The sequence below is a fragment of the Apiospora kogelbergensis genome (genome assembly GCF_038363985.1).
Source record: "Apiospora kogelbergensis strain CBS 113332 chromosome Unknown utg000005l_segment0_segment0, whole genome shotgun sequence".
Taxonomy (NCBI): domain Eukaryota; kingdom Fungi; phylum Ascomycota; class Sordariomycetes; order Amphisphaeriales; family Apiosporaceae; genus Apiospora; species Apiospora kogelbergensis.
Window position 1 is genome coordinate 5,782,735 of NW_027117422.1, and position 13,485 is coordinate 5,796,219.

Sequence of the window (13,485 nt, forward strand, 5' to 3'; positions counted from 1 at the left end):
GGAAATCAGGTCGCTGCCATGTTCAGCTGACATGGGTATGTGGTAATGCAACGCCGCTTAAGATCTAAATATGACTGACCGACCCATCATATGCACCCTTCAATCAAAACTCCTAGCGCCGTCTGTTCAGTCGTTTTCACCTTCAGTCGGAATCCATCATGGCCATGTCGTCCCTTTCTGCCTCGAAACTCTCGGCCGAGATCGCTGCCCGCTTTGCTGCCTCGCCCCCGTCGTCGTCGGCGTTCGTAAAGTCCAGCATGATCCGATCGACATCCTTATCGTCTTCCTCGTCTGCTGCCTGCGTGACGCCACGCCCCATGCTTCCGGGGCCGCGTCTCAGCCCCTCTGCACTCCAGACATCGGGCCCAAAGATCTCTTCCGCCTTGCGGCGTCCGTTCTCCGTGCGGCCCAGAATCTCAAGCGCCTTGGCCTTACTAATGTCGCTATGCGGATTCAGCACATCGTCATGGCCGCTCAGTAGACGTTCCTCCAGAGACAGCGGCTCGCGGTCCGTGGCCATGAGCCTGGGACCTGGCCCATTGCTACCGGCGCTCATAAAAAGTCCGGATGCAGGCCTGGGCCCGAACCATCCATATCCATAGGGTCACCCCCTCGAAGGGCAGAACCAGGCCTGCTAGACGAAGTTGAGTCTGGGCCACGAGGGGGATGGCCATGCGCGGTGCTTGTCAGGGCCGCAGGTGTCGATGGCTGTGACCCGCGGCCAAAGAAATGCTGACTTCCAGAACCATAGGAATGGGTTGAGGGGCTCGTGGCATTAGGGGGATACCCTGCCGGATTGGCACCGGGCGAGTGTTGAGCAGCCATGGCAGCTTCAGCGTTCATCTGCTTCCGCTTTAGGCTCAGGGCCTTGCCCTTGATGCTGTCTGGCAGATCTTCAGGATCTTCGACGCCATGTTGGTTCAAGATCCTTTGCAACTTGGTGGGTCGTGGCTTGCGAGTACTCTTGGACGCTTCCAGTATAGGTGGCGGGTCGGGAGCAACAGGGCTCCACTTGTGCAACTCTTGGCGGAAGAAGTTGGTCTCGTCGGCAAGGAGGATCTCGGCGCCCTCGATCTTGCGCAGGTAGAATCTCTGAGTCTCGGCTTCGTTTGCAGTGATCATGATCGGGTTGCAATACACCGAAATGGCTTGCCTGAAGTCCTGGGCATTGTCGATGATTTTTCGTAGAACCTCTTCCTCCTCGGGTTGGAAGGGCAAGCCGGCTATCTCATCCTGCCATGACATAAGATCCTCCAGTTTGGGCCGAGCCGCATCGCGAGGGATCTTGACACGCCAGTCGCAAATCGGACACGTGTATTTGTCCTCCTCCTTGACCTTCCCACGAGCAATCTTGAGACACTTGCCGTGATACCACTCGTGGCATAACTCGCACTCGATCATCATGCCCGCCTCGCTCCGGCGACAGATGCAGAATACATCTCGACCTTCTGACGACTCGTTCCAAGCTCGACTGGCCTTGGCATCCCGCTCCTCACTGGGGGCTCGAGAGGATGGCTCCGCTGGCAGTCTAGGCTTGTCGTTGGTGATGTCGAAGCAGTCCATATTCCGGTCCAGCACGTAATCCATATGCGACTTGAGGATGTGCAATGGCGCGTTCGTCTTGCCGAAGAGTTTCTTGCCTTTTCGCATCCAATCTTCGTGGCGCTTTTGCTCTCGTTCGAGGTCAAGCGTGCCAGTGGGTTTCGAATTGAGGTCTTCCAGCTTCTTCATAATCTCCGCAACCTCGACGTACTTGGGGCGCTTGGTGTAGTCTGGATCCCTCGAGCGCTCGGTGATATCCAAAATCTGCTTGTGCGCTTCTCGTTGCTTGTGTAAGATCTGGTCCACCGCTGCCAGCGTCTCCCGAGTAACAGGTAGTTGGTTGTGCTGAACCTGCATAGACAGGGCCTCGAGCTGCGGGTAATGAATTATCTCCGCGGTGATAAGCTCGTGGGCCTTAGCCTCCCACTGTTGACCGGCCTGCATCTTTTCTTGATAGTACTTGTAATGGTCATTATACATGGGGACGTCCAGGTCGACGCCCTCTTGGTAAATGTCTTTCACGTCGCTGAGGGTCATGAACATGGAACGGCTCTCGCGTGCCTTTACGTTCCATTGCATCTGTTTAAGGAGGTGTGCCAGCCGGTCGATTTGTGGCAGGTCAACATTGTAACCCCGACCCTCCTCGAGCAATTCCTCAATGGTGGCGGTGGAATGAACGACGCGAAGGTCAAGCACAGCCTGTGCACGTGTCCGGAAATCCTTGATGGCGTCGGCTCGTTCTTTCAGCTGGGTGATTTCAGGGCAATCAAACCCAATTTCGGCGGCTCGGTTGAGCAGTTTCTCAATGTTCTCGATGCTTCGCATTTCGCGTTCCTTCTGGTCGTGGTGGGAATTGCCTATGGACTTGCGCCCTCCGCTCTGCAAGAGCTTGTCGCTCTTACGTCGGTTTTGCTGCTTGCGCACCGTATAATTAGTCGCCTCTTCGACCCAGTCATTGCAAACGTCAACAAATTCCTTAAGTGTTGGCAAAGAAGGGAGGTCGTACGGAATGTTCTTCCCCTCAGCGAAAAGATTTCGAAGCGACTTGAGTGAGGGTACGGAACCTTCGTCTAATGTCTTTTCGTATTTGTCTTCCCAGGCCTCCGGTACTTGGGCCTTGTCAGCGACTCTGTGGTACATGGCCTCGAGATCCTTGTTTTCCTTGCGGTAGAAAAGGACGTGGTCCTTCCCATTGAGCCGGTCGGCCTCGGGAAGATCGCAACAGGCATGCGATCCTGCGTGTTGTAGGCAGAGAACCTTGCCTGACGCTCTGCATTTGAATCTCGACAGGTAAGCATACGCCTTGCAATACGAACATTGGTACTCCTCTTCCGGGACATTCTCGTCGAGCAACTGGTAGGTCAATGGGCAAGATTCGTGGGATCCCTCGGATTTTACCGAGAGCTTGCAAGTGTGCTGATTGCCTTCGAGGTGTCTGTGTATGAACTGTTCACGCTGCGCCAGCTCTCGCTTGTGTATCCGCTCAAGAGCTGGTGCCAGCCATTTGGCCGTTTGAATGGTAAGCGCGCTTGCCGTTCCTTCGGCCGCAGTCCAGAGAAGTTCGTCGTGGGAAAAACAAGGCTGTTTGCGGAACTCCTGAAGCCGTTCGACGCCAGCAAGGCCAAAGGGTTCCCAATCGCAAGGGGCGAAATTGACGGCCTCGTTAAAGTTGAATCCATGGTTGAAGCCGGCGTGGTAAGCCTGGGGAAATGTAATCACCATCTGGCCGGCTCGCTGGTCGAGAGCATAGACTCGAACGCCTGCTTTCTTCAGTTGCTCGGGGGTGAACAGGGTCACCAGTTGGAACAGGAGGTCTGGTTGGGTCTCGAAAAGCTCGGGCACAGCTTCTCTCACGGCGTTCTCAAACCTCTCGGCATCCTCGCCAGGAATACCGTACCATGTCTTAGTGGCACCGAAGTGTTGATAGTTGGCTGAATAGGCGTAGTGGTCTTCGTTATGCCAGCAGAATGTCGAGAAAATCATGCCCACATATACCCAAGGTACGGTCATGCCCGATATGTCCGTATTAATGTGTCTGAACAGAGACTCGGGATGTAGCGGGAGAACGTTCAGGTTCCAGGGATTAGTTGAGTATGGGTTGTCCGGGTTACGTTCTGGAGTGGGGAAGCCAGATCCATGCGTGGTGCAATGGACATCAGCGCCGTATTCCACTTCAACCGTCTCCTCAATGCTGGCGACCAGACGCCAAAATTCTCTTTCCACGTCGTCCTCCGTAACGGGGCGAGAGCAGTTCAGCACGGGGTCGTAAGGCATTCGGTTCTCAAAGTAGCCATGCTTAAAGTCGGCGGCCTTTTCTTGGAATTGCCTCAGAGAATAGAGACCGCCTTCCTCAAAACCAAACTGGCCATCGCCCACAAGGCATCGCGGGCAGTTCCATTCGTCGCCAGGCTTAGACTTCAGGGGAGGGTCGAGACAAGCGCCGTGGTAGCCATGGTCACACGACTCGCAGACTGCAATGTAGCCAGTCTCTTCACCCTTGCCACAGGTTTGACAGCGCTATAAGATCATCAGTATAATTGCGTCGCCAATACTAAATATGGTCAGCTAAAGCGTGGCCAATACTTACCTCACTAGCATTGCCTGTTTCGTCGCGAGGAATCCTGGGAGCTGAAGGGCGGAATAGGGACATGTGCGAACCGGCCACGGTCGGAACAGCATCTGCGAGTCATTTACATTAGCCAGCGCGCTCCGCACCAATGAAGAAGCACAACCTGTCTGCGGTTTTGATTGATTATCCTCGGTAGCCAGCTAGCCGATCATTGGCTACAGAAGAAAATCATATGACTTGTCGTTTCTGCCTGGAAACCCAAGCCATGCACAAAACTGTCCATCGTCCGAAACAATAGCAAAATTGGCTGGTGGACAAATTCCAGACTACAGAATGCAGGGAAAGTAAAATGCATAGCAGTCGAAGTAAAGAAAACACTTGTACATAGACGCTTAGAAAAGATAGGAATCACTCACCCTTTTTAAGACGTTTACTGCGGCGGCTTCCGGCCTCCGAGTCATCTTTATCAGTACCTTGTTCTTTCTTTGCTGAATCCAGGCTGTCACAGCTCAGCTGCCGCTTCAGTGCGGTGGTAGCAGGTCTGAAATCAGGCGTGTTCTTTGCTGACGTCATCGGGCTGCCGTACTGCTTCGGGGGTGTGAAGTTCTTGGTGTCAACGGGAGTCGCACGGTTCACACTGGTGAAGCTCGAATTAACAGCGGTGAATCCGCCGCCGCCCGAATTGATGGCCGTGAAACCACCAGAAGTTGGGGCTGCATCTAACATAGTTGTGTCGCCTTCTTGTTTGAGTCCATTGGTGCCGATGCCGGCCTGCAGGGCATCACTGGCCTGCCGTGCTGGTGAGTCTCCTCTAAGGCTTGATGGAGTTGCGACATTGGAACGCTTTACGGGACTAGGAGCTGGACTGGGCGTGAAAGGGCCTCCGTATTCGTACTCCAGCTGCTGGTAGACACCAGGTTTGGCTTGGCGAAGGTAATTCTCATAGGGATTAAGCCACCTGTCGAATGAATTCTTGAGGGACGTTGAGAGCGACGACATGATCTTGCCGCTGTATCCTAGATCTCGGCCAATCTCGGCCCATTTCTTCATCTTGCAAACCTTGTCAAAGCCGCCACGTGCTTCCACGGCCTTTTTCAGTCGATAAAGATCAAGAGGCTTCTTGTCGACGTATGGCAACCGGTTGAGATTTGTGCCTTGCTGCTTGTGGAATTTGGCGAGCTGGTCAATGTAATTCATATTCGCCCGAGTACCTATGAACGCATGTATTAGCAGCTGCAGCGATCGCTGGCAATCGCTTCTGGAGATGGAGATGGGGAAACACACTGCCTTCAACCGAGTTTAGCTCTTGCTTTCTTGTTCTGAAGTGGAATTTCTAGTAGGCAAGTCAGCAGATATTCTTCGTCGTCATCGATTTCTCCCAGTGAACCAGTTCTCACCTCGGTATCAATCGCAAAGTCGGGGTTCCACGAGTCGGGTGGGATAATCTTGCAGATGCCAAACTTTTTCGCCTCAGGGCTAATCTTGCGAATGTAATTGAAAGGATCTTTGAACTCCTCCTCCGTCGGACGGTACGTTGGCGCCTCCTCGAGCCCATGCGGACGGCTTCTCTTAATAGCCTCGCGGCTCGCCGTAGGCTGGCCTCGTCGCTCGACTGAATTGAGGTCCATCGGGGCACTGCGCATCGAACTCAACGGTATTTGCGGGTTGGTCGGGTGGTATCCATTGCCCTGGATCTGTGTCGTTGCTTTTGGCTTCGTTACATGGGGAGCGGTAGAGCCGACAGCTGGCGAGGCTCGAGAGCTCGCCGCTGCGCTGGCCGGAGCACTGGCGGCCATGGCTATGGGGACGGTCGGTGCCATGCCGTCGTATGATGGCTCTCAGCCTTGTCGAAAAGGCACGAGACGGAACGGGAATCGGTTCGCGGTGCGGATGGCGTATGGCGATTAAAGACCCCGCGGTATCAAATGGGACAGTTGTAAGGGGAGTGGGAAGTAACGTCTCAGTCACGGTGCAGGCGCATTGCAAGCGATGTAACAGATGACGCCTTCCAATAATGGGTTTTGAATATTTATAAGGGAGGAGCTTCCCAGGGAGGTCGCGCTTTCCACAGTGATTTCAATGTCGTAAAAGTAAGGACGAAATCGTAGAAGCTTCTGTGTGCCAATCCTGACTCGGGGCTTGGAAGGGAAGAGCTGAGTGGCAGCTTGACTTGATTAAGACGGAATGCCTAGGCTGGAGCCTCAAGGTATCGGCGTGTGGTGAAGTCGACCAGCTAAGCCCGCCTCGTGAATGAGAGAGTGATATAGGGAAAAAGAGAGGAGGAGGTCGTTCCAAGCTTGCGATTACCAGCGGGTCAACCACGAGGAGGGAAAGTTGAGAGGACTGGGAGGAAAGTAAGAGCCGGCGACGGAACGGGAATGGATCATGCAAAGGCGGACCAGCCCAGATACCTGGACCCACTGGCTGAATTGCTTGAATCGTTCGACCACCCCCAGTAGCCGACGCCTGCGACCAACTACATACAGGGCGGCCGCTACGTACAAATCATGGAAATACATATACATACACGTTGAAAAACACAGCAACCAATCTCTCGGTACATTGGTTCTATGTCACCAAGGATTATAGATCACCTAGATTATATCGACGAAGCAAACCGAGATCTACATGCATATATTTAAAGTTACTGGCTTTATTTTTTGGTTGTTGATCAGTCGGGCAGCATAAAGCTCCAATTACCTATACGCCATCAACTGACACAAGTAAGTAATTGACCGCGTTCATGCAGGGCAATCGGTGAGAAGATATGTGTATTGCTCTTGTCATTTCTTTTTGAGGTTGTAACGAGGTGTGTGGAGGAAGCAGGTGGACGGTCGACGGATGAGGTGGGAGAGGTCAGTCGAGACTGGGGGCGACGGAACGGCAGGAACGGAGGTCCCTAATCAATTGGACGTCGGTGCAAACACAAGGAGCTGGGCAAGAGCTGGCGTGCTGGCGTGCTGGGAACACGGTAAACCAGACTTCATGGAAGGGAAAGTGGGCCTTGAGGTGTTTCCCCATCTCATTCTCGTCCAATCCGACCCTGCTTGAAATGGGGCTGAGATCTAAAATTATGCCGGCCACTGATCTGCCACCTAAAGTAGCAAATCTCTCTCTGCCTTTTTTCGTGCTGCATGCCTTCAAGCTTCAGCAGCATGTGAATAATGATTTGGTCCTCAGTGAATCCCTCTCAAATAGTTGGCGAATATTGACAAGTCTCGAGTCTAGCAGTACTGAGTTTTGGGTAGTCCTCTGTGCGAACGCACTCGCTACCCACTGCCGGAGTCCCCAATCTCATCATCCATATGCATGCCCCAGACACAACCAGGCTGATGCGACGTGCAACGCTGGACACACCGAACCAAACCACGATAAGCAATTTCGGTCGCAACGCCGCATTCGTGCTGAGCCTCCTCTATATTTAACGCGACAAGTTCTTGTGTTTGCAGCGCATTTCCTACCTCCCTCCATGTACGTAGGTCTGCTCCCTGTGACGCCTGAAAGCACTGCAACTGGAGTCTGCTTTCGTCAGAGAATCGCGTGAGCCCTTTTCTTAGGGATGAGGGTTCGAGGCGTCAGGGGGTGTTGACCCATTCTCAACGTCAAGTCGTCTGGGATTGGCCAAGGCCTCGCATGTAGCCTAGTCGCCCCCGAACGCTATCAAACTCTTTCCCTTAGCCCCCACCCATTGCGATTTCTTGACGTTTTTTTATGGCCCGTGACTTCGCTGCAGAATATCACTGCACACAATGGAGCATCGGATTCTAGGCCGACATTCATTCCCGCATTTCTCGAGGTACCGACTCCCTCTCTTTTACCTAATTTGTAGATCTTAGCCATCATCCTTATAACTGCCAGATATCTAGACTTACCTAGCTTACGTAGGCAGAGAAGTCGCCAAGTAACATCGGGTCAGAGGCGAGACAATCAATTTGCTCGTTCACGACCACCTGGCGAGCGCCCATTTTGGCTGCAGGTAGCTTTATACCTAATTTTGATGACTGGTCATCATAGCTCAAGGTTCCGATGCGATATTACCACATAAGGTAAGAACAAGATGATGTGTGACTTGTTTTGACAGGGCCTAGCTCAGACTCGAGTCATGGGGCTATTTGTGGCTGAAATCGAGGAGTATGGCTGAGGAAAGCTTCTGTGGCTCACCAAATGAACGACCATGATACTCGCCAGAGCAGAGAATCCTCCAACAACTTACCTGGCAATCTGGCCTATTATTCTAACATGAACTATATACCGTTCTATATATTCATTACGCTCATGTCTTCTTTTCTAACACTGACAAGCATCCACACAGCTTCATTTTGACTTCATGGTAAGAATAATAGGGGTTAGGGGTATCCCACAACAAACCGGACCCTTGAAGTTGTCTTTGTTATTCAATCTGTAACGGAAACATAAAGAATGCAATAAAATTACTGGGAAATTGGTATACGTGGTAGCGACAGGGCACTATTGGGTCCATCCCGTGCAGTGGCCTATTGTGCCCGCCTTGCCTTCGAAGCCTCCCTGGTACTCACGATAGGATGAAGCATATCGTGACCTCGGTCAATGGTTATAGTAAGAGAACTTCAGAGATGTTCCATTCGTATACAGGAATATGACATATCGTAAATGAAGAAGTAGATCAAGTCCATTAAGCTTGAAAAGCAAGGAAAGCATTCCGTTATCTTTTCCCCTATACTTGCCGTTGTAAAACCATAATGCTCTACCAAACAAGCCAGAAAACGCCTGCGGATCTTTTGCGTTGTCACCGGCTGGTTTGATGATGTCCATCCGACAACTCGTACCTCACCGAGCTGGGCTGATGAAACACTGGCTCAGTAAAGAGTTCGGATGCCCGTGCTTCTGGGTTTTCCTCCGGCTTCTTCGCCCCGTCATTGTGTGGTGCTTGGCTCTCATTTGAATGCAACTCGGGAACGGTGGTACGCCTCCTCCGGATCCAATACAACGCTCCAAGCACGATAAGGATGAATGCTACCCCACCTATTGAAGCACCAACGGCGATACCAGTGGCAGACGATGAACCCGATGTTGATGCCGGCGTGTCTGTAGGAGCAGTACCTTGTGAGGTCGATGAGCTACTGGGACTTGTTGTCGGGGTTTGGACTGCGCTGGTCGTTTGAGTTTGCGAGGTCGTGGAGCCGGGTCTGCCAATGACCGTAATCGTTGTTGGAACTTCCAAAGCAAGTGTCAATGACGTCGTAAACGACAAATCCAAGTTGAAGCACATGATCTACTTACCTTGGGAGAAGCTGAAGACGTTCCGGTTACTCGGGCAATCGACTTCGCCACGGTTTTTGTTGTCACAGTAATAAACTTCCTCCACGGTGTTGTCGCATTTGAAAACCCCCTCGCCGGTGTTTATCCTGTCATATGAAGGCGCCTGTTATATCATTAGATCAGTAAGTGAATCGAAGCCTGTCCTATATTTCCATTGCATTGACACCCCAAGATCTCAGACCTACCTCTGGGTTTATGCAATAGTTAGGACAGGAGCTACTATTCCATCGTTTGTCGGTGCAACTTCCACGAGCGTATGGATATAACTTGTTTGGATCGGTGTCTTTGCATAATCCGTTCGATAAACATGCCCAGCCTTGCGCGCAGCAGACTGATTCTGTTGTAGTAGCATTACTACACCGTGTGTCCAGTGCCGCAACGGAGGAATCCGGGTAGTAGCAGGTGGAATGTACTTGGGTAATCAGCATATATAGGGCGAGCACAAGCATCCGGAGCCGCTTTCCGTCCATGGCGATCTAAAGAAGAGATAATAGGCAAGAGTATGTGTTCTCCTCGTCGATAAAGTGGGTGATTAAAGTGCGGCAACCTCGGAAGAACAAGCAGGCGCGTTATTTAGTGGGTGTGCACCGCTATTTAAGAGTCGACAGCCCGCCTTGGTCAAGTTGTACAGCGCGAAATCCATCAGGCTGTGTTTATATCGCTTGAGGACTGATGCTCACTATACTGGGGTCTACCTATGATCGCCGAACAGGTCAGGCTATCAGCATCGATTCTTCATATTGGTTCCACCAACAATAGATGTGGCGGCTTACCCATCCTTCCTGGGCTCTTCAGCTGGCTGCAAAGTCGTGACACAAGGCCTCAGAATAGATTGGAGTACGACATTCGTTACGCGTCTTTACGTTTCTGTCGTTCCGAATTGACATTAATCGAAGCCGGGGAATATAAAGGAACCGAGTATTCGGAACTCAGATTTGAGTCTTACAATGCTTTACTAATAGCACGAGTCGCTCACAGCCTTTTGTACATATATGACAGTTGATCTCCCGCCATCGAAACGGCATTACAGCTTCAAGACGACTTCGGCGCCTGCCAGTGTAGAGGCCGATCCCTGACGCCAACAGGCCTAAGAGTATGTGAATGCAATGATACATGTCATGGCCAATGTCACACATGCACAATTTCCCGCCAGCCTGTAGGTTCGTAGGCGTTCCCTGCGGCGACGTTAGCTTGTCCAGTTCTTGGCGAAACCAGAGGGCAAGTCTGCGCGCTAAAGCACCTGCAACCAACAGCCAACGACCCCCAACTTCTGCCCCAACCCCCAATCCCCACCCCCATGCCCCATCCTGGTCGGACATTCAGGGGGTCGGGGCGCTTAGCGACAAGTCTCAAACATTGAAGTTGGAGACTTTCAGTCGTCTTATGTAAGTGACTAGGTCAACGTCAACCCATCCCAGCTTTCTCAACTTCAGCCAGTTGATTTCGCAAAGCCAAGATGGCCAGACTCGCACGCAAGCCGGTATTTCTGCTGGCCTTCTTTATAGTCACTGGCATCTACTATGCCTCTCATAGATTTCACAGCTCGATACCAGCCCTGGGGTGGCAGTATGGACCTGCCATGGAACCCGGTGTTCTGGACGATCCAGATTACTTCTGGAGGAAGCTACCAACCCACTACCCGTTGCCAACAATTCGGCCTCTACCCGCAGGGCGGCCAAAGAAGCTCCCTAGAATTCAACACCGTTTCGGCCAAGAGGCCAGCGCAGAGAAGGCGACACGCCTTGAAAGGCAGCGTGCTGTCCACGAAGCATTCGCACGTGCTTGGAAAGCATATCGCGAGCATGCGTGGCCTCATGATGAGCTTGCGCCTGTTAGTGGAGGCGCCAAAGATACGTTCGGCGGTTGGTCAGTACCCGCGATGAACCCGTCCCATTCCTTTCTGGCCCCGTTGATATCGACGATCAGTTGCATGCATATTGACTTCGTTTAGGGGTGCTACTTTGGTCGACAACCTGGACACCTTGTGGATAATGGACATGCGCAGCGAGTTTGAGGATGCTGTGGCTGCTGCAACTAACATTAGCTTCGAGACCAGCTCTCTTGATGAGATCAATGTCTTTGAAACGACAATTCGATATCTTGGAGGGTTCTTGTCGGCATACGATCTGAGCGGAGACCAGAGGCTTCTTCGCAAAGCTCGTGAAGTGGGGAGACATGCTGTATGTCGCCTTCGATACGCCCAACCGGATGCCAATCACACGCTGGGATGTGACAAATGCTGCCAAGGGTGAATTGCAGGAAGCTTCTCGATGGGCATTGATTGCAGAAATCGGATCTCTCTGTATGGAATTTACACGCTTGTCGCTCGTCACTGGCGATCCGAAATGGTTTGATGCTACGGAACGCATCACGGAAGTATTGAAAGCCGAGCAGAGCAAGACCAAACTCCCGGGAAGTACGTCTTCGCCACCTCCTATTTTTTATTTGCACAATGCATGAAATTCCTCTCCTCCCTTCTTGTTTCGGACAAGAAATATGCTGACACTTGACGCAGTGTGGCCGATCAGCATCAACCCCAAGAATAAGGACTTCCATGGCGACAACACCTTCAGCCTCGGTGCCATGGCTGATTCGGTATTCGAATATCTACCGAAAATGGTCGCCCTTACTGGTGGATTGCTACCAGAATATGGCGAGTTGTACACCTATGCGACAGACACCGCAAAGAAGCACAGCTTTTACCGCCCTTTGACGCCAGATAATGCAGACATATTGCTGGCGGCGGCTGTACACGTCAACAAGAACAACGACGGCAACGAAATACCCATGTCGGATTACATTGGGCAACATCTAGTCTGTTTTGTTGGAGGCATGTTGGCCATCGGCTCCAAACTGCTGCAACGACCAGACGACCTGGACATTGCTCGAAAGCTTACCGACGGATGTATCTGGACATACAATAACATGCCGCACGGCATCATGCCCGAGACGTTCGCCATGGCACCGTGTCCGTCGAAGAGCGGACCCTGCGAGTGGGATGAGTACGGGTGGAAGAAAGCAGTGCTTGCAAGTGCCGACAAAGATGTTGGAAAACTTACAAAGGAGCAGATCAATGCGCTCGCGGACGAAGTCATCTCGGAGAAGAAGCTTTCAAAAGGCTTCACCGACTTCATGGATCGACGCTACATCCTGCGGCCCGAAGCCATCGAGAGCGTTTTCGTGTTGTACCGGGTGACCGGCGACAAGAGCCTGCTCGAATCCGCATGGAAGATGTTTGAGGCCATCCAGAAGGCGTCCAAGACCGAGCTGGCGAACTCGGCGCTTGGGGACGTCACGATTGCGTCCAAGTACAAACCGCACCAGACAGACTCGATGGAGAGTTTCTGGATGGGGGAGACGTTGAAGTACTTCTACCTTATCTTCAGCGAGCCTGGCCTTATTAGTCTGGATGAATACGTCTTCAACACGGAAGCACATCCGTTCAAGCGCCTGGCTCCGTAGTGTGGTGATGGGAAATCGGGAACGGTGGAAGGGGATGGAGTTTCTGGGTAACGGTCGGGTTGGGAGGAATCTTGTGGAAATTCCACCAAGTTTACAATCCTCTTATATTAACGCAAAAGCAAATTTACCCTAGTTTGAAAAGGAGTCTCTAAAATGCTACTAGATTTTCAACCTCCCGAGGCCGTCTCATGTCATCCCAAAAATAATGCAAGAAGCTGCAAGTCGTATATTTGAACCCCTGAATAGCCTCAAGCAATTGCATTTGCTTGGCTGTCGACTATAAATCGATTATAGCTAGCGTATGGCCAGGTGGGGTAAATACTCGAGTGGAACATAGAGATAAAGGGGTATATGCCTTATCAAGATCCTCTCTGCAAGAGAGCGTCATCGAGAATATACCAAAATCAACAACATGTTTTCAATGGAAGTGAGCAAAGAAGCAGCCTACGCACGTTATTGTCTGCAAGGATCTCTTTTCGGGGATAGGTGAACGGCTTTTCTTTGCCTTGCAGAGAGAATGAAGTCTCTATCTCTGTCATATTTGCTTGCAGTTGTTTTACTTTGTATTGCATTTTGTCTCTCTATCGATGTGTTGCACTCTCAAAGTTACTCCG

The 13,485-nt window shown here is 51.8% G+C and overlaps 2 protein-coding genes across 2 annotated transcripts; one reads left to right on the plus strand and one right to left on the minus strand.

Moving 5' to 3' along the window:
- Positions 1–142: 142 nt before the first annotated feature.
- On the minus strand, positions 143–5,931 carry PG998_008564 (Lid2 complex component lid2; the record flags this gene model as incomplete). The annotated part of the gene is made up of 6 exons (XM_066875380.1): positions 143–531; positions 588–4,059; positions 4,130–4,221; positions 4,528–5,322; positions 5,396–5,444; positions 5,509–5,931. 6 exons carry the CDS (start codon positions 5,929–5,931, stop codon positions 143–145), a joined length of 5,220 nt encoding a protein of 1,739 aa, XP_066731325.1.
- Positions 5,932–10,865: 4,934 nt separating this feature from the next.
- On the plus strand, positions 10,866–12,871 carry PG998_008565 (glycoside hydrolase family 47; the record flags this gene model as incomplete). The annotated part of the gene is made up of 4 exons (XM_066875381.1): positions 10,866–11,275; positions 11,361–11,522; positions 11,551–11,825; positions 11,925–12,871. 4 exons carry the CDS (start codon positions 10,866–10,868, stop codon positions 12,869–12,871), a joined length of 1,794 nt encoding a protein of 597 aa, XP_066731326.1.
- Between the last annotated feature and the right edge of the window lie 614 nt (positions 12,872–13,485).